At 49.6% G+C, this 27,561-nt stretch overlaps 1 protein-coding gene across 4 annotated transcripts in view; it reads right to left on the bottom strand.

Annotated features, from left to right (window-relative positions):
* Positions 1–27,561, bottom strand: part of LOC113179846 (phosphatase and actin regulator 1) — a 287,810-nt gene that overhangs the window by 6,599 nt on the left and 253,650 nt on the right. For all 4 annotated transcript variants that reach the window (XM_026384595.2, XM_026384593.2, XM_026384589.2 and 1 more), the window contains 2 exons: positions 7,993–8,048; positions 3,101–3,162 (listed from right to left, as the gene is read on the bottom strand). In XM_026384595.2, coding sequence (XP_026240380.1) covers positions 3,101–3,162; positions 7,993–8,048 — 118 coding nt within the window. The remainder of the gene's footprint in view (positions 1–3,100; positions 3,163–7,992; positions 8,049–27,561) is intronic.

Raw genomic sequence — 27,561 nt, 5'->3', positions numbered from 1 at the left:
AAGTTCTGGGGCCAGCCACCTCAGCTGGGGGAGCTGGCCCACTGGCCTGACTGCATGTCGCCACCCCTAGGGGGTCCCAGTCAGTCAGGTGGCAGCTGCAGGAGGCTTCCCAGGGCAGACAGCCCAGTTGCTATCAACAAATACGGCCTAATCCTGACACCCAATGTGCTCTCCAACATGTGAGAACAGGGAGAATTGGTACAAGACGCTTAATGTTTACCACATCGAGCCTGGATGATCAGACTCCCACTCAGAACTCCCAGGGCCTATCCCTGGGGCACTGGATACACAATATTATTTTGTATATGTGACTCACAAAAAGCCCTGATTTTGGAATTTATCTTCCTGGAAATCATGACCTGGGTTTTACTAATAGTCTGTCTATGGCAGAGTCCCGGGGGGACAGAAAACTCAGTGTAAAGGACCGAAGGGCAGAGAGTGTCGTGCCCGGGTCCCACGGGGGCTTAGGCACCACCAGGCCTGATGGGGAAGGTGCTGTACCCTCGTGCCGGGAGGGGACGAGTGCGGAAAGCCCCAACTGCTGCCCCTCAGTCTCAGGTGGAGTGTGGACCCTGACGCCAGCCATCTCCAGGTCTCTCCTCTGTGACTGTGGGCTTGTCCCCTGACCACATGGAGCTCAGAAGATGTGCCATTAGCCTGTGGCTGGCCGCAGTCCTTGGGGCATCTCGATCCTGAGGTCCTGTCTTGGATGCTAAGGAAATGATCCCTGTGGCCAGTGTCAAGTTTTCTGGGATGATGGACTGAGAGTAGGGGTGGGGCAGGGGTCGGTAGCAGCTGTATCTATATGTGGAAGCAAATATGCAGGAAAAATAGAGTCGACTCAGATTCCCCAAATCAATACAGCCTAAACCCTCGTGTGTTCCTTCTCTTTCCTTCCCGTGTTCTCTCCTCCCATCCATCCATGCATCTGGCCGTCCATTCAGCTAACTAGACCCTCTTTTTTTTTTTTTTCTTTTTGGAGTCATTTTTTGTAAGTATGTAATTTTGAGGTTATTCTCCATTTGGTCCACAGCAGTGACTTGGTCTCTTGCTATCATCCTCATTAGCCGCCGGGTTTCATGTTTCTCCCTAGCACATTAAAAGTTAATAAAAGTTGGTTGAGGAGATCCTTGGGCTGAGCGCAAGGCAAGGAAAAGCAGCCACCACTCCTGGCATCTGGTCCTGGTGTGATAAAGGATCAAGAGAAAGGAGCTTGCCCAGAGCCGGGACAGGATGTGGGTTCCCACCTGCCGGCAGGCGCCACATCTCTGTGGACAGATGTGAAGGCTGCTTCCCCTTGGCCCAGCCTCTCCTCATCAGCAGCCACCCCTCAGCTCACACTCACTGTTTCTCCCTGACTCCCGGGGAGGGTACCTCAAGGCCAGTTCCCTGGGGAGAGGGGGGGGGGGTCAAGGGGAAAAAGCAATTATTGGGGGACATGCAAAATTCAGTGGCTATTTGGGGCTAATGGATCTCCATGTATTACCCACCCCAGGGGAGATGGGTGTGGGAAGCAGCCCTTTTCTCTTGCCCACCATGAAATCATGCAATAAGTCAAATTTCCCTCTGCAAAAATAGAACCATCTTTTTTTAAGACATAAGAAATGAATAGATGTCTGATCGATTTTCCATGACTCCCTCTTTAGCAAGCAGCCTTGGAATTTCAGAGAATTTTGGGGTTTCAGTAATCAACTCTGATGAACTTGCTCCAAAGCAGATTTAAACCTTTTTTTTTTTTTTCCAGAGCTTCTAGATGTTTCTATATCAGAAATGAGAGGTTATCACTAGGCTCTTTCTTCATACCCTTGTCTGTTCAAGGACACATTTAGAAGAAACCCATGTATTTCTTCTGTCCTTCCCACCACTCAGTCTCAGGAATAAATGTGCCATATGTACCAAGACCAGGGGCTCTGGAGGATGTCGGGCTCAGACCTTGATAGGTAACAGCAACTGGCCCAAGAGAGGTCCCCACCAAGGTAGCACCCGCCAGTCACCTGACCCTTCAGACCCTATTTTTCTTTTACTTGGGTTGGTGTTTGACTTGTCACTAGATATTTGGGACACTTTTAGGCAAAGTGTTGGCGATTGAAGATATCCCCTTCATAAATGCTGTTTCAGGACCTCAGAGTCTCTTCTTTATAATAACATTTCTAAGAATAAAAATGCACTAATAAGTTTTTTTTAAAATTAATTTTAATGGGTCTCTTCACCATCTTTAACAGTGGAGTGCCTCTCTCTAAGATGGTCACTGTAGGGGGCTGATTAAAAACACTTTAGTTAGACAGAGATAGTGTTCTATCCTGTGCGTCACCAATTAATTAAACTTTTCAACAGCATCCAAGAATAGCCACAAGTTTATTATTCAAGAGGCCACTCATGTAGTGTGAGATCCACGTGGGGTCTACACCGCAGTGCCAAACCATCTATTTTGGAGGCTAAAAATAAAATAAAAATTTGAGCTTTGTGACTTTTATCTAAGTGCCTTTCAAACATCTTCATTAAATTTTCCAGACTTTTGGCATTTTCCTAATCCAATAATGCAAATTGTATGTAGTATAACGAAGTCAAATAGTTCTTAAGTACTAATGAGGAAAGATTGTGTCCAGAGGCAAGGAAAATTCACACCTTCTAGGATCCTAGCAAATAACAATGTTACATGAGGATGACTAATTTTGATAATGAGTTTCAGATGGCCTGACAGGGTTATGTATTTGTTTTTCTTCCTTGTGCTGGGGATTAAGCCTGGAATCCCATGAATTCCAAGCATCTGACTGAGCTACAGCTGCAAGTCCTATAATGAATTTTTAAAAACAAAATATTTAGTGTAATTTGATAATACAATGCAACAGACCTCAAGAAGTTTGGGGTGGCAGGGAGTGTCTGTGTGTGATAAATCGAGCAGGGTTGAACCTCACCAGCCAAAGGACGGAGGGTCAGGAAGCTGAGCTGACTACCAGCCCTGGAGAGGTCTCACAGGGTCAGAGCTGTGTGATCTGACACCCAAGGAGGGGAATCACTGGGACTTGTGGCTTTGAGGCCCCGGAGTCCTGGGCAGCCCACCCTCTTCTGTCCCTGAGATCGGCTTGGAGAAGGGTCTCACCTTTCGAGTTAGTCGCCTCTTGATCTCTCTTTTCTCCTCCTGTTCCTCTTGTTCATTCCGAGCTGAAAGAAACAGTGAAGATGTTTTTGATTTCAGGGCAGCAGGTCACACACGGGTGCTTCCTTGGAACCACAGCTGGTCTAGTCCAGGGACCTCCATTTGAAAAGGGGACGAGGGCGCTCCAGTCGCCTTCCCCGGCCACCCTTCTGCCTACGGGGACACTTCCAAACTACCTGCGCTGCTTTAAACCCATAGTGAGCAGGGTGACCTTGTGCCAGGTGGGTTCTGGCTCCCCAGGCCGAGATGCTGGGCTGAGAAATGTGTGACAAAGCGAGGAAGTTTGGCCTCTGGGAAGGAGGGAGCTTCCTTTCTCTGGACAAGAAGGTGGGCCTCACTCACAGCCCCTCGAGCCTCCAGAGACTAAAGGGCTCATGGCCATGTGGCCCCAGTGTCTGGTGCACTGTGGGGTGGATGGCAAGGCAGGCCTGCACCTGGTGCAGAGAGAAAACCAGGCCGGCAGGCTGCGCCAAGGGGAATTTCAAACCGCTCACCTTTCGCAAACCCTGATTCCATTAATTCTTTGAATCTTCCAAGAAGTCCACAGAACATGTGTGAGGCCAGAGTGTGGGGTACAATTGCCTGCATTTAGGCTAGTAAGGGGTGTCTTAGAAGACTTCAGAGCTTAAAAAACGTTCTCGGCTTAAAATGTGGGTGACTGACTTGGCAGAGTTTTAAAGAGCGGAAGCAAGAGGTTCTGGGAAGGGAGCAGATAGATATTCTAGGGGCAGAGAATATGGGCTTATCTCTTCTTCTCAGCTAACCAATGACCTTGGGTAGATCATCACTTCCCTCTGTGCTTTGGAAGAAGTCCTTGGTATCTACGGAAGCACACATATCAATACAGTACTGTCGGACTTGGGAAAAAAAAAATCACGTCATGCCAACGCATGTCATAGAAGACCTGTGATTCCCACCACTGTGTTTATTATGACATTGGTGTAAGGAGATCAGAAGTTGATTTGGTATTAACATTTGGTATTAAGAATACCTGGGTTTTTTTTTTTCATTTTGCAATCACAATTATGAAGTTGCATTTTGATAATTACTTGGCTGCATTGCACACTTGATACCTTGGTGGCTTCTCATTGTCTAAGTATGGACAGATCTTCAAAAGAGGGAGACCCCTGTGCATAGGAATGGGGGTGGGGACTGACTGGTAATCAGTCCCACCCCACATAGCCAGAGCCATAGCCAGATCACACTGACGGTGACAACACTGCCCATGGAGCAGAGGGGGGCTCGGAGCAGAGCTCAGGTCCTGATGGACACCCCCAGGGCAAGACTTTGCAGCCTTGACTGCCTTTGGGGATTAGAACCTTGTATAGGGGCAGCACAAAAAATGTCCACGTCCTGCTGTGGGACAGGTCACCGGAGCCACAGAAGCCCGGAATCCTCCACCATTGCTACTCCTTCCTTTAAAGTTCCTGTCTCCCTCTTGGAATTTTGTTTAACAATGCAAATTTCTTTTAGATTAAACTAGTCTGCCATTCATAGCTTAATATGAATTACTCTATCAGTTATAGGTGGGGAGGCAGACAGCAAGACCCAGGAGAGGAGAGATCCCCCGAAGAGCAGGATTCGTGAACATGCAAACTTCCCAGAGACAAAACCTATGAAACTAGTTAGCCATTAGCACCTCACTATGAATTAATCTATCAGAGAATAAACTGGGAGGCAGATAAGAAGAATCGGATGGGGGACCCCAGTCAGCCACGTTTGTAGGTGGGAGAGAGAAAGAAAGGAAAGTAGCCTGGGAGTCCACCCCAGAGGCAGCCCAGGACACCTGGTTAATATTGACAGAGACCACCGACCACCACCTTGGAGGGCACGTCCCAAGTCCCCCCATAGGGTTAACTAGTTAGGCAAACACTTGAGCCTTCCGCCTTTTCCTGCGGTCAGGTTTGATTCTCTCGGGGCCAGCCCTCCTCATTACTAGTGCTGTCCTCACACTTCTGACCCTACAGGATCCTGCTGAGCCACTGAGGTGGGCATTCTGTGCCAGAGGTGACACAGCATGGGCCTTCATCTCCTACATGCCTTCCTTCGGCCCCTCTGAGGGGCAGGGTGCCCAACTGCTGCCCATGGAATCTATACCTTTAGTTCAAAGCCATTTACAAACCCAGTGTCATGAATTCTCAGGCAGAAGCTGCTAAGACAACCCCGTAAGGCAACTGGAAAAGAGGCCAGGAAAAGTCTGTGATGTCATTCTTGAGGGTGCCACCATCAGAGGGTGTCCATTATGTGCTCAGGTGTGGACAGAGCAAGGGCTGCTGCTGGGGCCAGGCAGGGAGGGGCTGCAAACCCAGCCTTAGCTGAGTGCTGAGCTGACTGCTGGCCAAGGGGCCCCTTTAGCCATTTAAAGCCTAGAAAATAAGTTTCAGAAGAAACTGTCTGAGCATGTTTTTTTTTTTATCTCACCATTTTTTTTATACCACTAGACATTTTTGTTTAGCAATCAAAGTAAATTAATGGATACATTAAAAAGACAACAAATTTAGAAAAAAAAAACCTCAAAAGTTTCAGTATGCAGGAGAAAGTAAGAACCCATGGGGGGTGGGGTTCTACAGAGTTTTGAAACTGGGAAAAGATCAACCTGTTTGACTTGGGCCCAGCTTTGCTTTAGTTTGTAGCTATTTGACCAGGTGAAAAGGAAGAGGGTACACCATAAAACAAAGCCATGGTGACAATCTTGGGACTCCCATTTTGGTCCCCCGAGGCTTACGAGCACAAGTAAATGGCAGTGAAAACCAATCTCCAGGGATCTGCCTGGCTCTGGGCCAACCAGAGGTGACAGCTTGGGACTTCGGACCTTCCATGTCTAAACCGGACTGAAATAAGCCCTGTCTTCTAAAACCTCAACGATCCCCAGAGGTCGCCCTCCTCTTGGAGTAGTGTCAGATCCGAGGCCAAAAGTCCCACGGGTCCCGTGAGTGAGCGGTACACAGCTTCCTGGGAGGACAGCAGACCCGGATCAGCTAGGCGTGTGGGCGAGGCGGAAGAGAGGAGGAAGTCGGGTTATCTGATTTCTGATTTCAGGAACTGATGTTCACCTCTTGTTTCTCTTTCTCTCCCACAGTGGAAAGTTTACAATGGATCAGCTCAGGGAGCAGACGGGCCCAAAGGGACCCATCACACAGGCCCAGGTTTCCCCCGCCGGGGCTCTGCCGCAGAAGTCCCTACTCCACTGGCTGGCATGGTGGCCTTAGAGGACTTTCAGGGCATTCGTGGGTTAGAAAAATCATCCCACAGATTCCTAGAGACCCAGGAGACGTGCAAGGTGCCCTGGGACTGAGGAAGGTCCTTCCTGAAGTGGCTTTCCCTGAGCTTTGGGGAAGTGGTGGTGGCCGTGGAGAAGGGAGGCCGGAGGTGAAGACAGGTGACTGTGAAGCAGATGGGCACTGCAGGAACTGCACGTGCCAGCATCCTTCTGGGGTGGGTGAGAGTCAACACCCTCCCTTGGCAAACCATTTAATGCAGACCAAGTCACAAGGCCATTGGGAGAAAAGCAAAATCAAGAATACTTTAAGTAAAACATCCAGGCACCCAGGGCATGATCTTACCTGACTGATACTTTCTTAGACTGTAAAATTAAGTGTTTGAAAGATTGTGCCTGCGTGTGCGTGTGCATGCATGCATGCATGTAATACAGAATGTCTACAAAACTGCACAGGCTTGGCGCAGGGGCACAGTCTGCAATCCCTGCAACTTGGGAGGCTGAGGCAGGAGGACCACAAGTTCAAGGCCAGCCTTGGCAATTTAGCAAGACCCTCAGCAATTTAGAGAGACCCTGTCTCAAAACCACAACAACAACAATTGCAAATAAATAAAAGGGGCTGGGAATGTGGCTCAGTGGTAAAGCGCCTCTGGGTTCAATCCCTAGTACCAAAAAACCTGAAACCAAAACAAACAAAACACCTGTGCCATTTCTTTTTCCTGGAAAGAAGTTAGAAGGGCGTTTGTGGGTTGGGCTGGAAAGTACCATGAATTAAACTAAAAAACATTACTTGTCAGCGATGCTGAGGAAAGTGTTAGGGACAACAGCAGCAATGACCCCGCAGATGTGAGCAGGGTGGTGGGATTTAAAATCTACTTAACATCTTCCACCACACCAAGGTATACTGGTGTCTAAGACGTGCTTGTTTTCTTTTAGTATTTTGTATTCTTTAATTCTTTAGCACCCAGTGGATTCTGTCCCTATTCAAACATCCTGTGTCCTGAACCAAACAAGGAGCTCATTTATTTTTTTCTGTCCTCGGCCTCAGTGACAGCTGGCTTCTCCAGAAAGAGACTGTCACGTGGGCTTACCCCAGGCCAGTGGGATCCTGAGGGATGCCCATGGAGCACAGTCACTTGGAACTGCTTTCTTCGACTGCAAAGCTAGTGCTGGAAAACTCTACCCACAGCAGCGAGCTGCCATGGAAAGTTCTGTTTTGTGGTCTCAGTTTTCAAACGGCTCTTCCCCTTCAATACCCTCGTCACTGTTTTGAAGCCCATTTTGATTTAAAGGTGACCTGATCTCTCTCTTCTCCACCACTTAATACTAAGCACTCGGTCTAGTTTCTCCGCTTCTCTCTGGCTGGCACGGCAGGAAGGTGCTTTAGCCGTCTGTGAGCTTCCAGCCAACAAAGTGGAGCTGAGTGACATCCCACTCGCCTTCCCCACGGGGAGGTCCTCTTTGGTGCTCTAACACACGGGGACGAGCCTCCACCAGGGGACAGGCTTTCAATCATTCTGCCCAGGCTCCAGGTAGAAACCTGGTGACCCACCACTCAGGAATCAGGAGAGTCGCCCCCGGGCGAGCGACTGTGATGGCCGTGGGCTTCGTCACTTACGTTTCAAAATGTTCCTCTGCTCCAGTTCTTCTGCAGTCGGCCTCTGGCTCAGCCGCCTACGGAAAAAATCCAGGAGAAGTTTTTGGACCATATCATATCCCCCTGGGGCGGTGAATCTCCCCGGCCCTTGTAGGTACATGAGGCAGAGCTGGTGGTCGGAGCCCTTGTTCCATGCTGCGCTCTGAGACTCTGCCTCCTGCCACCAACGCCTCCTCAGTTCCTCAATTTCAGCCCCAGGAAGGGCACCCTGCGTCACGGCGCGCAGAGCTGACCCAGGCCTTCCTCCCTCCGCCAGCCCCTCCCCGGCCTGCCCCAGGCCAGGGGACCGAAACTTAAATGGGCCTCTCCTCTCCACAGAAGTCCCTTTCTTTCCTTGTGGCCTCTTCACTTCAGGACCGTGGCCTCTTGCCTCTCTCCCCTCCCTCCAGGCTAGAGCTAGCTTCTTGCCATGTTTGTGCAGACACAGGACACAGAGAGGCGCATGGCCCCGGGGGGCGGGCCGTCAAAGGGCTGCCTGTCTGCCCAGAACAATAGCTGCTCTTCTTCTCGTCCCCACCCGAGCCTTATTAGACGTGGAATGACAAATGGACAGGCACAGAGATGGCACTCCTGCTGCCAGGCATGTCATTCAGCCACAGCTAGAGAGAGACTCGACCAAGGGGGCGGGGCTGGCGGTGGTGCCCTGGGACAGACGGCAGGAAGGTGGCACCGAGGGGACACAGTCCCCAGGAATGGGAAAGGCCTCCGGGTCAGAACTGCACTTTGGTCCACCTGGATGAGTCCCAGGATGGATGGGCACCTACACAGTGGGCCTGCGCATGGACGGAGGGGGACACTCTGGAGTTGTCAGTGGCTGTTGATCAACCCTGCGACCCTTCAGCAGTCTTAGGTCACCCCCGGGGGTGAGGTGAGGGTGAGAGGGGAACATTGTGGAAGGGACATTTAGGCTTCTGGAGCCTTCCACTGGGTCCTGAGGGGTAGGGAGGGGCAGAAACTAGTGTGGCCAGTTGGTGAGATGTTTATATTGTGGAATCTGAAGACAGAGATCAGAATGTGAGAAAGCTGTCAGCATCAACGTGGAGTCGCTGTGGTCAAGGCCGAACCACAGATCATAAGTCAAGGCAACCCAGGGGTTGGGAAGGAGGGGATCTGGTGGACGTGTGTTTACAGCAAGAACCCATCATAAAAGATTCTGCCAAAACCACGACCCTGCTGAGAAGCCACCGTAGCCTTGCTGTGGAGTGTGGTGTGTTCTGCTGAGTTACCCCGTGATGTGTAGAACCGGAGTTTTTAGGCTGAGCTGGAGCCTTTGTGGTTCTGTTGGAACACCAGTGTGCCATGAGTCACTCCATTCTGAGTTTAAGGGCTGAGGTGAAACAATTCTGTATCAGCCTGGCACAACCACCATCAGCCTGGCACAACCCTAAGGCACAAACCGATAAATAAGTTAATCGTGCTGATGAGAATGACCACTGTCAAATTAATCAGGAGCACGTGGATGCACGGGCGAACCAAACCCAGGTGGAGCCAGGCGCACGAGCTCGTCAAACATGCCAGACTCCAAAAGAAGGGACCTTCTCACTCAGAGCCCATAAAAGGAGGAGCACCTGAGACTGGCACTGTGGCACCCTGACCTGGTGGCCTGGTCACTCTTCATGAGCCTTGCCCAGGAAAACTGCTACAGTGACAAATGTCCACATCGCTGTCCTTGGGTTTTAGCAGAGTGCAGCTTCTTTTGCCTCTGATGACCTAAGTCCTACTCCAAGGTGACACTGTGAAACTGCCATCTGTCTGAACCTTGGCCTAGAATAAGTTCCTGCACTTTGTCAGTTCTGAGCCCTGAACAAGTTCTTTGCTGGTCTTAATCTTTTTTTTTTTTTTTAATTAATTAACTTACTAGTACTGGGGATTGAACCACATCCCCACCCCTTTTCTATTTTATTTAGTGACAGGGTCTCACTCAGTTGCTTAGGGCCTCACTAAGTTGCTGAGGCTGGATTTGAACCTGTGATCCTCCTGCCTCAGCCTCCCTCATTGCTGGGATGACAGGTGTGTGCCACCAGGCTCTGGCCTTGGTTCTTCATCTTATCTGACCGACTACCGTGACTCTTTGCATTCATATCTGCTCTCTACCTTTGCTCTCGGTTTAGCCTCCTGAGCCCCGCGGCTGCCCCGACCCCTTCCTAGCCTTCCTGTAATAAATATAAAATTGTGTAAAGTGTAAAGTGAGACTTGAGTGTTATTGATCTTAGACACTGAGATAGGAATAAAAGAGCCTGTGGTTGCCTGGTTTATGATGACCAGGTGACCCACAAGTGTTCAGAGAACTGTCAATGATGAACATAGTGTCACCTGAGAGTTTAGTGTTTTCTAATACATTCTGACACTGTGGAAAGACACACGCATCTGGTGTATGTTTGTGACGTAGCATGCTCATGACATACACCAAAAGTGCTTCTGCAAGGACATCTGCCCAACAACTGGCTCTTCAATCTTGGACTCTACCACCCTTGTTACCGATCCCTCGCTAAGTCACTGTCATTCAAAATAGCTCATGTGACTCTCTTCATTTTACCTTTAAAAATTCCCCCCACCCAACTCCCTTGCACCTGTTCACAGCTCACGACGACACGTACATTCCCGCTGCAGGGCTCTGCTCTTTCCAAATAAATGCCTTGATTCTTTGGAGAATCTCTCCCTCTGATTGTCATCTAGGTTGACAGATGAAAATATAGTTCATGGAGTCTCCAAGGACCTCTTTTAAGTTCAAGGCTTACTGTCCTGTGGAAAATCCGCAGCACCTTGTTGGAAGTTGTATATTCCCGAGTGTTTTCAGGTTTCTATGAACATTTTCACATTTTTTATTCCTTTTCTCAAGACCATTTCCGTGGCATTGCATGGGATGCACTGGTCTTTGTCTCTGGTTCCTCTTGCAGAGAACCTACAGTCCTTGAGATTTCCCGAGTGACAGGAGTATCTTATTCCTGATGAGTCCCTTAGGATCACAGCCCGGTGACACACCAACATAGCCTCAGGGTGGGGCTGGTCACCAGAAAGACCAATAACCAACCAGGGGCTGGAGATAAGCTCTATAAAAATTCTTGAACAATGACATTTGATGAGCTCAGGCTGCTGAAACCTGGTGGCACTGGGAGGGTGCTGTGCCCCCAGGGGTACGGAAGCTCTGTCCCCCCCCTTCCCCACAGAACTTTCTCCTTCTGTCCTCTCATCTGATCCTTTCTAATGCCATATTATTGCGTCACAGCTGTCTAGAACGTTTTTTATCTTGCAAAACTGAAACTTAATACACACCCAACAACTCCCCCAATTTTTAGTGTTATGTATGGTATTTTTAATGCAACTTTTAAAATGTTATTGTATTTTTTTATACCTTTATTTTATTTGCTATATTTATCTGGTGACAAGGATTGAACCCAGTGCCTCATGCATGACAGGCAAGTGCTCTCCCACTGAGCCCCAGCCCCAGCCCCTTAGGGAATTTTTTTAAAGTGTAAATTTATCAACCCTTCATTGACAGCTTCTGGAGTCATACCTCAGCATACCACCCCCAACATGCAATTATAAATAAAAATTATACAGATTTCTTCTAAAAAGCAACCACAACAAAAAAACTGGTGAGCGTGACGTGCCCCCCTGAGTTCTGAACTGTGAGGGTCACTGGAACCCCAGATTCACAGCAAGTTGGTCGGAAGCAGAGGCGGCCCATCCCTCCTTGCCACTGGCATTAGAAACAAGGACAGTCTTCGGGGCTCCGTGGGATCTGACACGAAGTGTCAGAGTGAAAATGAAGGACAGGGTGCCTAGATGGTGTTCCCTGAGAACTGCTTGGAGTGTGGGGAGAAGCCCACACATCTGGTCCCAGGAATGCGCCCTGCTCACTCATGAGCCTGCTCACTTCATGATCCCATGAAGGCATTCTCTACCCCCACGGCCAAGGCCAGTTGTGCATCTGCAAATCCACCATGTAAACAGCTTTCTCTCACCGCAGGGGAACCTGGTGATCACACCAGGGAGCAAGCAGGAACGCAGCCTACCGGCCCCACGTGGGTGCTCTCCTCACCTGTCAGCTTCTCCCTCCCAACCCCTGTGGGCATTACCTCTATGGGAGGGTCTGGGAACGCCCAGGCTTCGCGTTTGAGGGGCGGTATGTCTTGAACACGCTGCTCAGGCTCAGAGGAGCTTGCCTCTTGGAGATCAGGCTCATATTCTGGAGTCTTATGTTAGGGGGTGTCCAGACAAGATTCCCTCACTGGGTCCCGCCAAGGAGCCCGCCAAGGAGCCCGTCGATTCCATGACCAGACACGCTGCCTGATTCTGTGCTGGTCTTTCTCATCTTAGGACTCATCTTTGGAGAGTGGCAGAACATGAGTGAGTGAAGGAGAACTTGAGAAAATTCTGTCGTTCATGAGACTTCCTGACGAACACAAGTGGTTTCAAAATAAAAACGATTTAGTTTTCATTTCTCTCAAAGGGTCTGAGGACATGAAGGTAGATCTTAGTTCCAAAGTGTAGCCAAGCTCCCCTCCCGGGCATGTGCTATCACTAGTTGTTCTGACTCTGAAAAGGAGATTTGTGGTAGGAAAAGGAGATTGTGGCATTTTTTGGATCACAAAGCACTAAATAGCTCAGGACTTAGGGGTCCTGGCTCTCCTGGTACTACTAGCCTAGGACAAGGTGAATCCTGCTAAGGCCTATGTTCTTTTTCCTCTAAATAGTAAATAATAATCGAATAAACTAATGTTGGCTTAATGCCTAAAACACAAGGCACGGTTCCAAACACTATGTATAAAAATTCACTTCAGTTCCACTTCAAGATCCTTAACTTAATCAATCCTAGCTGTGAACTCCCCTTTGCCATGTGACCTGGGGATTAGGACGGGGAACTGGGGAGGGGTGATGACAATCGTCTGTCTACCGCAGCTGCAATACCGCTTCCTCATCAGATGTTGCAAAGTGACATCGCCCACTGCATTTGACTCTGCAGTTCTCTTTGGCAAGCTCAGAGGCGGCACTTTTTTGAGGCTGAATGCCTTCAGATAGGGCATGCGCACTGCTGCCAGCCCCTGTCCACCGTGCTCACTCAGACCGGGCAGGTGAGGGCACTTCTGTGTGTGCTGCTGTCCGACTTTCCCATCCCTCCAGCCCACCCTCCCTGGGCTTTCTGAGTCTGAGGCCTCTGGATGACGTCATCCAGTCATAAGAATCCTGTTCTGTTTTCCTGACTCTTCCATCCGCTAATCTACTTGACATGGGCCACCTTGAGGGTCAGGCACATCCCTAAGGAGCACAGAGCCGAGGGTCAGGTGATGAAGACGAACAAGCTGAAGCCTGAGATCCCAGTGGCTCGGGAGTTGGAGGCAGGAGGATCACCGTGAGTTCACGGTCAGCTGCAGCAACTCAGCGAGGCGCTAAGCAGCTCCGTGAGACCCTGTCTCTAATGAAATACAAAAAAGGGCTGTGTGACTCAGTGGTTCAGTGCCCCTTGGTTCAATCCCCAGTACCAAAAAGACGTGCATGCTGAAACCAGAAGGACCATTTCCAAGGAATTGGGGTGGAATGAAATGTCCTTAAAACAGTAAGCATGACGGACAGGGTTTCCACTTCACTGCCCACTGCAGATCCTTGCAGCATCGTGGGTTGGCCCTGCAGAGTTGGGCCAGGCCAAACCCGCCCAGTAGGCAGGGGGAGTGGGGCCAGGCGCTAGGAGATGAAGCTTCTGTCCTGACGCTACTTCCTCCAAGCTCTCCTCTCAAGCCCCCCAATTATATTGGCACCCTCACTCACTGCCGTCAAGGCGTGTTCTTAGAAATGGGTCTACCTACAGCAGTTGCCCTTCACCTACAGGATGGTGTGTTGTTCTAAGACTCCCTTGGGGATGCCTGAAACTGCGGAGAGTACCAAACCCTACAGACGTCGTCTTTTCCTATACATATATATTTATAATAAGGGTTAATGTGCAAATGAGGTACAAAGATTAATAATATAAGAGAACAATTACAACAACACATTATAATAAAAGTGGCATAAATGTGGTTCCTTTCTGTCTCTCAAAACACTTTATTGTACTGCGCAATATTTTTGATCACTGTTGTTCTAGAAATGGCAGACACAGGGGGACCCCTGGGATCCCATAGAGCTGATAATCTAAGACTCCGAGATGAGATATGTTTTCCGAATGCACCTGCCTTGGCCCCACCTGGCTGGTAGATTTCACTCATTGGGTCTGATTTAGACTAACATTAATTTGAAAAGAAATCTCCTGAACGCTATGTTGAGATATTTATAAGCTGGGTGGCACGGGAAATCTTTTCCAGAGTTAAAACTTTCTATACAGCAAGTTATCCAGAATTAAATGCTCCGTGCTTTCAAGTGATCTTAAATAGCTTGGCTGTTCCACGTGACCCTGGTGGACAAAATGTGTGAGCCGCAAGATCCTTTCCACGGCTCGAATGATTTCTTCCTTATCGGGGACCACAGCTAAACGATTCCTCATTTACTGTGAACTGAAGTCACTGGGTCCCTGCACAAATGTCACATGCCGCCAGCTGCCTTCTATCTTCGCTCAAATTTAAAAATGAATCTTGCCTTTTCTTCCAGTGTGAACAATGCTATCATTATGTGTGACCACAAGAAACATTTGAATACAACGAGGCTTTCCTTTTTTTTTTTTGCACAGAAAGACTGTGAAAACAAAAGCAAAAATAAAACCCCAAATAAATGGCACTTGGGTTTTGGCCTCGGGAGAAGAGAGCCTGCTGGAGAATGTAAAAGCAAGATGTTTTAATACATGCTGAGCAGGGGGCATCGAAGCATCTCCCCAGAGAGGTGACAAAAATCCTTGTAGGTTTTGCTGGTCTGACTCATGGAGGATTAGTTCTGCTGCACAGAGCTAATGAGCCTTCTGCAGGCTGCAGAACAGCAAGGTCACAGCGTCCATTAGCATTTACAACTGCTTATTGTCTGTGAGCTGTGATTTCAGAGCCTGCATCTTGGAAGCTGTGTCTGCATTTCAGGATGAGGAAAAGCAGAGTTGACTGGTTTTCTGCATCTCAGGACCAAAGAGAGGACCAAGGAGAGGTATCTGCTATGTCAGTCATCCTGAAGGAGATGACAGATGAGGGGGTCCTTCTGAGGCAGGAGGTGATGGGTATCTTGCTATAACAAAACACCAGATTCTCTTTACTTTATAAAGCAAAGAGGTTTATGTAGCTCAGTTTTGGAGCCATTTAATACAGACAGAACTATTGAATTCAGATCCTCCCAGGTCCAATGCTGCACATATTTTCAGGATGATCACAGAAATATTCATGACTACAGTTAGGCATCAATGTACTGATGATTCTAAAATCAAAGCCTCTGGGTCATATTTTTGATTCCCCAACCCCCTTTCCAACTGCCTACAGATTATTAAACTTAAAGACCCTAAGAAAATTAATTTTTCCTTCTTCCTTTAGACAAATTCCTTTCCAAGTAGTTCCACATCTCTCCCCCAGTGAGTTGCCCAAACTGGAAAATGGAATCATTCTCTCCGAACTTCCCTCTCAACAGCTGCCTTCGTTTGTTTTTTGTTGCTATAACAAAATACCACAGGCTGGGTAATTTATGAAGAATAGATGTTTGTTTAGCTCATGGTTCTGAAGCAACACACCAGCATCTGCTTGGCATCTGGTGAGGGTTTCTTGCCGGGTCCTGGCTCAGTGGAGGGCATCGCATGGTAAACCAGCAAGCCTGCTAACTGGGGCTTCTCTTTTTCCTCTTACAAAGCCACTAATGCCACCATGGGGTACCATTCTCATAACCTAATTACTTCCTAAGGATTTGCCTCCATATACCATTGGGGATTCCGTTTTGGAGGGGACCAACACTCAGACCATGGCAAGAGCCGATCAACCACCAAGTCCTGCGTCTAAACCGTCCCTCCTCCTATCCCACCTCCACCCCCCGGGGGAAGCAGGCCCCAGCACAGCACCTCTCCTGGCTGCTGCCAGGTGCTGCCACTCCTGGGCCCGGGCAGAGGGCAGATCTGAGAGGGAGGATCTGACGATGACATTGCCTGTCCTGTGACATCCTTCCTGATCTGGCCCCTGCCAAGAGCGTCCCCGTCCTGTCCTCTGGATTCCTTGCAGATGCGCAGGCCTGGCCTGAGGCTCTCTCATTGGGTCATCGGGGCCATCCCGACAGGGCAGTTTAAGCCCCGAGCACCTCGTCCTGTGCTCCCTGCTCTTGCTCAAGGTGCCTCCTCATTGTCCTGCGCCTCCTGTGCCCTGTGCTTGTACCACGGGGTCCCAAGGCAGCGCCCCTAGGCCTCACTCACCACCAGGCTGAGCGAGGCCCCGTGTTGGGGTTCCACGCTTTGCCGTCAGTTTCAAGTGTTTAATAGTTTTGGGTGAAGCCCTTATCATTCGTTCACGCTGTGTGCCCGCAGCCCGGCAGAGCCTGGTAACTGGAGATGCCTGATGTTTGTGAAACGGTGACAGAGGCGGCTTTCTCTCTCATCTAGTTCTTTCCCTACGGGAAACAACTGCAGTGTCCACTGGAAACAGAACAGCAAAACAACGACGGTCGACAACCTGTCCTACCCCCTCCTCCTCCAGCGCCCACCACCTGCCCTTGGCTGTCAGACGTCCTGAATGCGGGGTCCAGGCCTCCACTTGTCCACTGTCCTGGGCGAGGTCCGGAGTCATTTTTGGTTGTTGTGATTGGGCACGTGTCATTGGCATCTAGTGGGCAGAGGCCAGGCTGCAGCTAAACCCTCTGCAAACACAGGACAGCACCCCCCCCCCCACCACCAAGCGTTATCCAGCCTAAAGCTGGGCCACGGCCGAGAAGCCCGCTCTGTTGAGTCCATTCTTGTTGAGGCCACCAGTGGCTTCACCGCTTGACCAAAGGCCTCATTTTGTCCAACTCTCACTCTCCGGCGGCACCTCTGACGGCGACTTCTTAATCTGCTTTCTTTGCTGGGCTTTCCGCAGCCTTGCTCCTGTTCCTCCCGGCTCCTGCTCATGGCCAGATCTCAGGCTGGAGGACAGCCCCCAGTGTCCTGTCCTTCAGAGCGGCTTCAGAGGCAGTACTGTGCATCCAGTGACCACCTTGTGTCCAGTACTTAACAGGCGTGACCTCAGAAGAGCCGGCGTTACCCCCAAAGCCTCACCCTTCCACCTCTGTGCCGTGGAGGGGAGGGAATCCTCTAACTGCATCGGGATCAGTTTTCCTGGAATTTTTGTGTTTACAATGGGCCAAGGAGGAGGGGGGTGGAGAAGCTGCAGCTCAGGGTCCCCTCCTCTGCTAACAGCCTCGGGGTCTCACAGTGCACTAAGAACAATGTTCTAAGTCACTTCCTGTCGGGCCCCAGCCAGTGCCATGAGACCCCGGCTCCTCGTTGCCTCTACTCCTGGTTAACTGGGAGGAACAGTCCCACACTGGGGGCTTAGGGAGGCCAAGTGCCACCCAGCGCACCAAACCGTCCTGGCAGCTCTCCGACCAGGCGATGGCCTCGTCCACCACCCTGGTGGCCTCAGGCACAGGGGGAGCTTCCCATTGCGCTGTGACCACCCGAAGGCCACAAATCGCACTTATTTCTGTGTTCCTGGCTCCCAGCATAGTGCCTGGTGCACTGAAGGGGCTCACGAGACGTTTGAGGATTAAATAAATTAATACTACCTAACACTAGGCCTGGTGGTGCACGCCTTAGTAATCAGCCACCCAGGAGGCTGAGGCAGGAAGATCACGAGTTCAAGGCCAGCCTCAGCAACTGAGCGAGGAGGCCCTATCTCAAAATAAAAAAAATAAAAATAAAGAGGGCTGGGGATGTGACTAGTGGTTAAGTGCCTGTGGGTTCAATCCCTGGCAAAAAAACAAACAAAAACCACCATCATCATCACCATCCACCACCATCTACCACCATCTACCACCATCACCAAAACGACCTCGACCCTGCGAGTTGTGCTCATGGGGATGGAAGGGAACTCTGGGCTTTATATGAAGGTGTTCTGGCCACAGAACGGGGCTCCTCTGGGAAGGCTGAACAGTAGTCTGGCTGTACTCTAAGGACCATGCCCTTTGGGTGCTTCTCTCTGCACACGAGGCAGAACGATTCAGTACTGTTGATCCACGTGCCCAATTTTGCCCGGCAATTCCAGTCGCTAATTTTCGGTTTTCTCCTCCATTGTCACTCCCCTCAGCTTATGAACAACTAGCCTGGCCAGCAGAGATATCCCACTGGGGAAGATGGACAGGCACCGGGAGTCCCATATCCGGCCTGCCTCCACTGACCAGAAGGTCAGTACAGTCTATGGCTTTCCCTCTCCACGCCCGAGTGAGTGTCTCCTACAACAGATGGTCCCAGCAACACTGAACCCGACTGCTGTGCTGGGAGCACAAACGAGAACGAGATAAGAAAGTCCCTGGCAAAAATAACTAGAAAGCATGGAGTATTTTGGGTAGCTTGAAAAAGGCCCCTTCCCTCCAATAGATAAATAGGTTACGCTTAAGAGAATATTTTTGGCCTCATTCTCTAGAGGCCACGGCCCCGGTGCAAGGCCCCATGGCTAAAAGAGGGTACAGTGAGATGATAACTGGGAAAGCCTTGTAATAATTCTGGTTGTGTCCCGAGGAAATCAGTTTTGAAATAATGACAGACCCGTGTGTGTGCCTCGGACCCACAAGAAGGTGACCTAAAAACTACACAATGAACACTTTCAATAGGATTAGGATGCTGGACGTGAGCCCCACACCGACCGTGGGTGAGATTTCACTCTGAATAATATCCGAGTGGTGAAGCAAAGGCTAAGAGACTGAAGGTAACCAAGGAACCCACTCATTGCAACAGGCTCTTTTTTTAAGAGTGATCAAAATGAATGCCCAAATCAGGTGCTGCCGAAAGGTAAAGAACACAGGGGAAATAATGTGCAATAGTCTACACTTCAAAGAGACCAAGGAGGTCTGGTCACCTATAGCCCAACTCAGCTGTCAGCCAATCCATCCATCCATCCAACATGCTCCATGTGCCAGACTTTGGCCTGGGCCTTCCACAGAGCTGTGTGTTAGAGCAACGTCAGCAAGATTGACTATGCACAGACGATATGATAACGTACTGCCATCAAAGATGCGCTGGGCTTTATGGGTAATCACTAGCCTGTTCCCAAACCCTAAAAAACATAATTTAGTGTTTGCTTTGCCTTTCTCCTCGCTTCCAATAGACAGCTTTACTGGGTACCCAGGGTGAAGGTGAACAGTTTCCCCAGGAGGACCAGGTGGCTTTTCATCACCTTACACTGGAGTCTGCAATGTTTATGTGATCTGGGGACAGGTCAAGGTCAATGTCAAGGTCAAGGCAAGACTAACACTAAGGCAAAGCTGATGTACCTGTACTGCCCCTGATCACCACTCCTCATCAGACCAGGAAGGACCAAACACAGGCTCAGGTGTTAACTTCTAGCTGCTCTTGACAGTCTTCCTTCAGCATTTTGTCCGCTTTCCTGAGTTCTGCTGCTTCCCATTTCCTGACCCAGTGGTTCTCAATCCTCTAGCACATGGAGAACCACCTGCTTTACTTTAAGAAATACCCACGGGTGGGCCACGTTCCTGACAAATTAAATCAGAATATCTGAGGGGAGAACTCAGGCACAGGTTTTTATTTTTTATTTTATTGTTTGCAATGCAGGGGATGGAACCCAGGGCCTTGCACACGCTCAGCCCATGCTTTGCCACCGACTTACGTCCCCAGCCCAACACATGGCTTTGAAAGCTTCCCAGGTAATGCCCCCATGCACTCAAGATCGTAGACATCTCTTTAAATCAGAACTTTGTCACCGGGCCAGCAGCAGCAGAATCACCTAGGAATTGTTAACCATGAAATTTCCTGGGCTTCTGACCTGTTTCCTCAGAAGCCCTGGGAGTGGGGCCAGCGGCCTGCGCTGTTTCCAGGGCTCTCCAGGAGATTCACACACTGGGAAGTTTGAGGACAACTGGCTTCAGACAGTATAAAACCCTGGAAGAGGCTGCTTCAGGAAGTGGGTGGACAGGAGGCAACAAGAGGGCAGCAGAGAGAACCTGAGCGTCTGGAGACAGCTTGTGTGTCCTGCAAGGGGCCGAGTCACTGTCAACTGTAAGGAGGGGGATATCATGAGCGATTGGCAAAGCAATGAAGTGTTGGCTAATCCGGGGAAAAGTGAGATTTGTTTTCAACCCCCTGGAAATGAGAAGATTCTGGAGTTAGGAGCCATAGTTTAGATGAATGGGTTAACATTTGCTTTTGTACTTTGCATTCATTTTATTTCAATTTGATTTATTCAACTAAAAACAATTTAATTCAATTTGAGATGTAACTGTTGACTCTGATGAAGTTGCTGGGTGCGTCGGAATTAAAAAGATGCAGATGAGGTACAGCGGAAGCTCTCTGGAGTTATGCTGCGGCAGCCTCTGGGCCTTGGCATCTCAAAGGGGGGGGTCTTGCTCAGCTCAGAACTTGCTCCTCTCTTTAGCCTGTTGCATATGACAGGCCTCCCACCCCCCAGCCCCCCGTAGCCTCTTCATATAAAAACACAAGTGGCCACTGCTTTCTTGGTTATCATGGAAGATACAACTAAATACACGCATCACAGGGGACCGCATGCTCATTCATCACATCTGCCAAGCCTGGCTGTCCCCTGGAGGCTGCCTGCAGCTCCACGCTGAGGGTTCTGAAGCTGCCCACCCTTCGTAATTAGTCTTTTTTTTTTTTTTTTTGGTACCAGGGATTGAACTCAGGGGCACTCAACCACTGAGCCACGTCCCTATTTTGTATTTTATTTAGAGACAGGGTCTTGCTGAGTTGCTCAGTGCCTTGCTGTTGCTGAGGCTGGCTTTGAACTCACCATCCTCCTGCCTCAGCCTCCCGAGACCCTGGGATGACAGATGTGCACCACCACGCCTGGCTGTGATTGGTCTTGGGCGTAGCCCTCCCCGGCTCTCACCACAAGTGAGCCATCTTTCCTGCTGGGCTGCTGACCCCGGGGGGAATCATGGCGGGAGGTGGTCTTGGTAATGACCACGACAACCCTGATGACCCATAGCATGAAAAACAATGGCAATTACGTCAAATCATCTTTGCATGGTTTCTTTTCAAGGGTAGAGGCTTAAACAGGGAATGACATTCCAAATAAGAGGTCTAAATAAGTAAAAAAAAAAAAATACTCAGATGTTTACATTTAGTGTTCTCTAGGTCACACAAATAGGTCACCTCCGATCACTGCAATGTATCCCAGCTCTTTGAGAGTCCCTCCTGGTTTTTTGTTTTTTTTTTTTGAGGGGGGAGGGGTACCAGGGATTGAACTCGGTGCCACTGAGCCACATCTCTAGCCCTGTATTGGGTTTTATTTTAGAGACAGAGTCTCACTGAGTTGCATAGTGCCTCGCCATTGCTGAGGCTTTGAGCTCGAGATCCTCCTGTCTCCGCCTCCTGAGCCCTGGGATTACAGGCGTGCACCATGGCGTCCTTCCCACCCCTTTTAAATACAGATACATATTTTTAGTTGTAGATGGACACAACCCCTTTATTTACTGATTTTTATGTGGTGCTCACACATGCAAGATGAGTGCTCACCACTGAGCCACAACTGCAGCCCCCGCTGTGGTTTTTAGAGTGTGCCTCAATGCGAGTCCTGCCACACAGCACCGGCCATCTTCTTTCTTTTCTGTTTTAGCCCCTTCAGCAAGGTCATCTGATGACCCCTAGTCACTGCTACTACCCAATGAGGGGGCACAGATCTTCCTCTCGGGGGAGCTGGCCTATCTCGGGAAAGGAGACCCCTGGGGGACCCAGGATCAGTCCACACACCCGCCTGCAGCTGCCTGTGTCTCAGCAAGAGACCTGCTGCAGGCTCGGGCAGGAGCACCTGCTACGAGGGGTGGCTGGCTACTCGTGTCTTAACCTGACCCTGTCTGTATCCCGTGCTTGCTGTCCTTCCTTCTGTAAGGAATATTGCTCCTGAGGGTCGCAGAACTCTGGGGCAAGGATGAGTGGTAGGACAAAGAGCAAGCTCTGGAGCTCACTAGTGAGAGTCACCGTCATGGTTAGGCTGAGGGGCACGGCCCAGAGGATACCAAAATGTCATAATTAATCAACCAGCTGGTAACTCTCAGGGTTCCATGCCTCTGCTGTGCTGGGCCTCAGTGCACAACACACACAACTGCCCATCACTGCCCAAGACAGGCCAGGGAAGGAAAGTCAGGAATGCGCCCCAAGACGCCTCCCCTGGACTCTGCTTGCAGATGTCATCTGGATTCCTTCTAGGAACTAGGGAATACGTGTGACTCAGGCTTTTAACGTCACCCTACAAAGGTGACTCTCTCATCTTGGGGCCACCAGCACTTCCCAAGGAGAGGCTGAGGGTGGAGGGGGAGGTGGAAGCCGGATGGGAGGGTTGGGGGCCGGGGTGGGACAGGAGTCCCTGTCCTTCCTCCTCATTCAGGGCCTCTCTACTTTCCTTGGAGCTGCTCAGGGGCTTCTTCTGAGTTTCTATTTCAGGAAAATAAAGCAATTCCTCAAGTTCAGATGAGACCCCACGCTGTTTAGAGACCTGGGAACTCAAACTTGAAAACTCCAAAGCGGTCTCACTGCCTCTCTTCTTTCCTGGTCCCTGGTGCCACAATTTTAAACTTTCATTTTTGAATCCATAGCCCAGTAGCCCAAGGGGCTGGTGTAATCGTGGTTATTAATTTCCAATTGCTCTCCTGTGGCCTGTACTCTTTTCACAAGACACATTTTCCTCTACCTATCCCCCAAAAGACCCTCTCCCCAGACTCTTCCAGCAACGTAACAGGTTTTAGAAATTTCTGACCAGTCTGGATCTGCATTTTTTTTTTTTTGCGATTCTTGAATCTTTCTTTCTTAATTCTAAGGCGATCTAGAGAGAGGGCGTTTTAATGGGCTTATTGATTCAGAATAGGGAAGAATCTTTTTATATGGGAACGGGAGGTGAATGAGGAACAAGATCGGAGAAAGGAAGAGGTTCAGGAAGAGTGAGAGACACTTCATCCTCATCATGTAAAAATAAATAGAAGAGATTTCTTTCTAATCCTTCAGTTCATCTGTTCAAGGGCTCGGGAGATTCCTTGAGAGTGGAGAAAGCTGCTTCTCAAATAGGAGACCCCAAAAGAGACCGAACTCCTACACACGTCGCCACAGGACAGCAGCTGGTGACTATCAGTCGTATGCGTCACCTCTCCTGTGGTTTTTTATTCCCTCCCTTCTGGTCACATCAAATGCAGCTCACACTTCCCTCCCCCACACCCACCCTCCCTCCCCGGTCCCCTGTGCACTTTGATGCCTGAAGCCAGACTGATTTCAAAGCCACAGTGAAGGGACACTTGGGCAGATCCCATTAGCAGCCTTGTGCCTGTGACTGAAGCGTCCCCCACAGGACACGCCACGCCACAGGACACGCCACGCCAGCAAAACCGGCTCCCAAGGTGTGACATCCACACCTGTCTCCTTCCTGGGGGAAGCCAAGGAGGGTGTGACTTCTCCTCAGTCAGGGAGCATCCCTCCCACGCCTTGGTCCAGCCGACGTGTCTCCAACAAAAGGCCACCGCCCTGCTGAGCCTGTCTGGCTGCAGAATCCTGCACACAGCTGGCCGGACACTGGGCCACTAAGAGCCCAGGCCATCTCTCCTGCGAGAGGCATGTGCACTGGAAAGGGACAATGACCCACAGGAATGCAGAGTGTTCTCAGTATCTGCTTTCTCTGGTGCATAGGCAAAAACTTTTTTCTTTCCTTCTTTCCTTCCTTCCTTCTGTCCATCCGTCTTTCTGTCTTTCTTTTTTCAGTACTGGATATTGAACCCAGGGGCACCCTACCACTGAGCTATACAGCCCTTTTTATGTTTTATCTTGAGACAAGGCCTCGCTAAATTGCGAAGGCTGGCCTCAATCTTGTGATCCTCCTGCCGTGGCCTCCCGAGCAAGCTGGGATGACACAATCTCTCTTCATAGCCGTGTGACAGCCAGTGTTTGGCCATCTGTCAGGATGTTAGAGGTCTGAAGGTCAAGGAGTCTGGTCTCAGTACCTGCCTTTCACTCACTGGCCTTACTCCCTCTGGTCCCACCTCCTCCTGCGGGCTTAGAATCCAGTTCGGCGGCAAAACCAAGGTGACAGTTGTCACCCTAGTTACTTATGTTCAGGAGCAGCGTGCCTGGCAGGGCTGGTGGCTTACCTTTGTTAAGTGCTTCTATGGCACTTGGTTGTCCTTGGAGTAGCTTTTGGAACGACTCAGGTAATAAATTGAATTTTAAAAACTGGACAGTATCCCTGGCATAATTTGTATGCTAGATGGTGCTTCACGGGCAGATCTGGACTTTACGTCAAAGTAAACGGAATCATTTTGATTATTAGGGAAATAAGCACAAAGAAGATGAATACCGTTTCCCCCTCTCATGGAGATGTTTGAAGCAGACACATTTCCTGAACCACCATCAACACTGTGACGGGGTTGATACCTTCTCTCAGCGTCCTCAGCCTCGGTCCTTCATTGTGTCATTCCTTTCCTCCTCAAAGGACCAGACAGTAAACACTTCCAGGCCACCTGCCCTCTCTTGCAACTTCTCCATCTGCCATGATGGTGTGGAATGAAAGACTGCTGACTGCGTTCCAATAAAGCTTTACTGACATAGGCAGCCTGTGTGGTGTGGTGGTGCACACCTGTGATCCCAGCCACTCAGGAGGCTGAGGCAGGAGGACGGCAAGTTCCAGGTTAGCTGGGCGACTTAGCCAGATCCTCTCTCAGAATTAGATAGAAAGAATGAAAAAGTGAAAGAACTGGAAACGCAACTTGGTGGTAAAGAGTTTGTTTCAGTCAGAGTTTTCAAGGCTGTGACTAAAAGTCCTGACCGGAACAGCCTCAGAGGAGGACAAGTTTATTTGAGGGCTCACGGTTTCAGAGGTCTCAGTCCGTAGATGGCTGGCTCCAACCCTTGGGGCTCAATGAGTTAAAACATGGTGGAGGAGTGTGGCAGAGGGAACCAGCTCCCATAATGACCAGCAAGCAGAGAGAGACTCCCCTGGCCAGAGATAAAATACCTACCCCAAAGCCATGTCCCCAGAGACCCACCTCCTCCAGCCACACCCTAGGCATCTCCAGTGACCACCCTGCTAATCCCACCAGGGGATTAATTCACTAATTGGGTTAATTAAGGCTCTCACAACCCAGTCATTTCACCTCCAAATGTTCTTGCACTGTCTCACACGTGAGCTCTTGGGGGGACACCTCATATCTAACATAACAGTGTTCATACCAAAAAAGACAGGTGGAAGAGCAGCCCTGGCCCTCAGGCTGTAAACGGGGGCCAACATGTCAAAGAGTGTCACTCGTGCCTGAGAACTGTCTCCTGGAAACATCAACCAAAGTGGTCACAGCTCACTAGATGCAAATGGTTTGGGTCTCCAGTGCAAAAGGAACTGGGTGACTCCCCACTTGGGGTCGTCCTTCACCCTGCTCGGAAAGATGTACTCTGCTGGGTCCTTCAACACAGGAGACTGAGAAGCCCGTCAAGGTCGAATGGTACAAAGAGTGCTTCTGCGGGGCCGACCACAATCCCTCAAATCTCTAACACCAGTGCAGCCGGAGCTGTGGACTGCGGGTGGCAATGGCCTAACTTCTTACCCTACTCCGCTCCGTCTTCACCATCATGAGCAGAGCATCTGGAGGCTGTCCTGTCCCGCTGGCTGCCTGCATTGGCGTGCTGTTTGGGTAACCCCACATTCTTCACCTTCTCTGCGTTGAGGCCCGGCCTCCTCTGAGGCTGGTGCCCGGTGCGAGCATGTCAGCCCACGTCAGGATTGGACTTTTGGTGGCTCTGCAGCCGTGAGGTCTCAGGAACCTGAAAGCATGTTCCTTGAGAAGGACTGCTCGCCCCATCTTTCAGTTGGCCTCACCATGACACTGTACCCTAAGATTACCCGTCCAACAGGCGGTTTGAAGAACTGGATAGAAATTAAAAAAACAGTTATGCTTCAAAAAATGTTCCACGGTTTTACAAATACCTCAGTGTGGCTGACCTATAGATAGACATCCACATCATCCATGATGTGAATTTATGGCACATTTTAACTAATTTCTTCGGTGGCCTAAAGCTGACACTAGGCATTGGCTTTTTTGTTGGTTTGTCTCTTTGGTTTAAAATGAAGGGGCTGATTTTATTTTTGCCCTGACCAAGTTAATTCCTTCGTCCTTTCCTCTGGGGCGGAGGCACTGTTGGCTGACTATGTGATGAGAACCGGATTTCACCGGCCATAGCCCCCACGGCCCTGTTGGTTATGGCTGTGCAGAGGGCCAACTTGACTGAGAGCCAAGGCAGAGCCGGCAGGGACAGGCTGGTCGGGAAGGTGCCAAGGACGTGAGGCACTGACACTGAGGGCTTCAGGGAGAAGCTGCCCACTGGGGGTCCCCAGGGACGGTGGTGGTACCATGGGGCTCAAGGTGGCCATGCTGGGACTCCACTGGAATGGGATGCTGATGAGGCTCCCTGGGGGTAGCATCAAATTTGCTCAGGGCAGTGCCTCATATGGCCTTCGAATGCACAGAAAGATGAAATGACATCTTGGCATCTTTTAATGAAGAGAGAATGTGATAAGTACAACACTAAGACGGAAATCCTAACAGTCAAAAGCAGGGCTGGATGCATGGCAGGCCAATCTCTTTCCACTAAGCTGAGGACCTGTTGGCACCCACTGGTGATCTGTCTGCCGACTCCTTTTCAAAGGACCTAAAACGACTGCCCGTTTTGAAATACTGTTGTTTTAATGATTCAGTGGGCACAGAGCATCAGATTTTCATGATCTCACTTCCTAAAATAGAAGTGCATTCACTTCTGTTTCAAAGGGATTGCTTTTAGAATCACAGAGAACAAGGTTTTTCCAGCGGTTGTATCTTTGGATGGTTTCTCCTGTTTATATTCTATCTGGAAATTACTATTCAATTAGGCGTATAGATATAAGTTTTTGAGGCTATTGTAAATATCTGGGCATTCTAAGAGGAGTGAAATGAACATAATGGAGACAAATAAAATGAATTACTCTTATTAGCATTTTGCATGAGATTTGAGGTATTTTGCCAGTAAACAAAAATGTACAGGGATGCATGAAAAAACAACTGCATGGCAAATTTTCAGTGGTAATCCAGTTCTGCTAGTTAAATATTCAGGACCATGTGTGAGCTCTGTGTAGGAGCTGCAGAAAAATCACACCCAATCAAACCAAAGTGGAGTGTGAGAGAGGAAACAGCCCTATAGACCATGGAAATTACTCTGGAGACTGGAAATACCAACTTCACCACTGAAACAAAGAACGGATTCTTAATAAATATAGATGATTGTAGATCTATTTACCATTTAAGAGAGAGAATTGGGCTGGGGCTGGGGCTCAGTGGTAGAGCACTTGCCTCACACGTGTGAGGCACTGGGCTTGATCCTCAGCACCACATAAAAATAAGTAAATAAAAAGATACTAAATCCGTTTACAACTAAAAAAAAGGGTGTGGGGTGAATAGAATCGCTCGAATAGGACAACTCTA

The sequence above is a fragment of the Urocitellus parryii genome, chromosome 8 (assembly GCF_045843805.1).
Source record: "Urocitellus parryii isolate mUroPar1 chromosome 8, mUroPar1.hap1, whole genome shotgun sequence".
NCBI lineage: Eukaryota > Metazoa > Chordata > Mammalia > Rodentia > Sciuridae > Urocitellus > Urocitellus parryii.
This window is presented reverse-complemented; position numbering and strand designations above follow the sequence as displayed.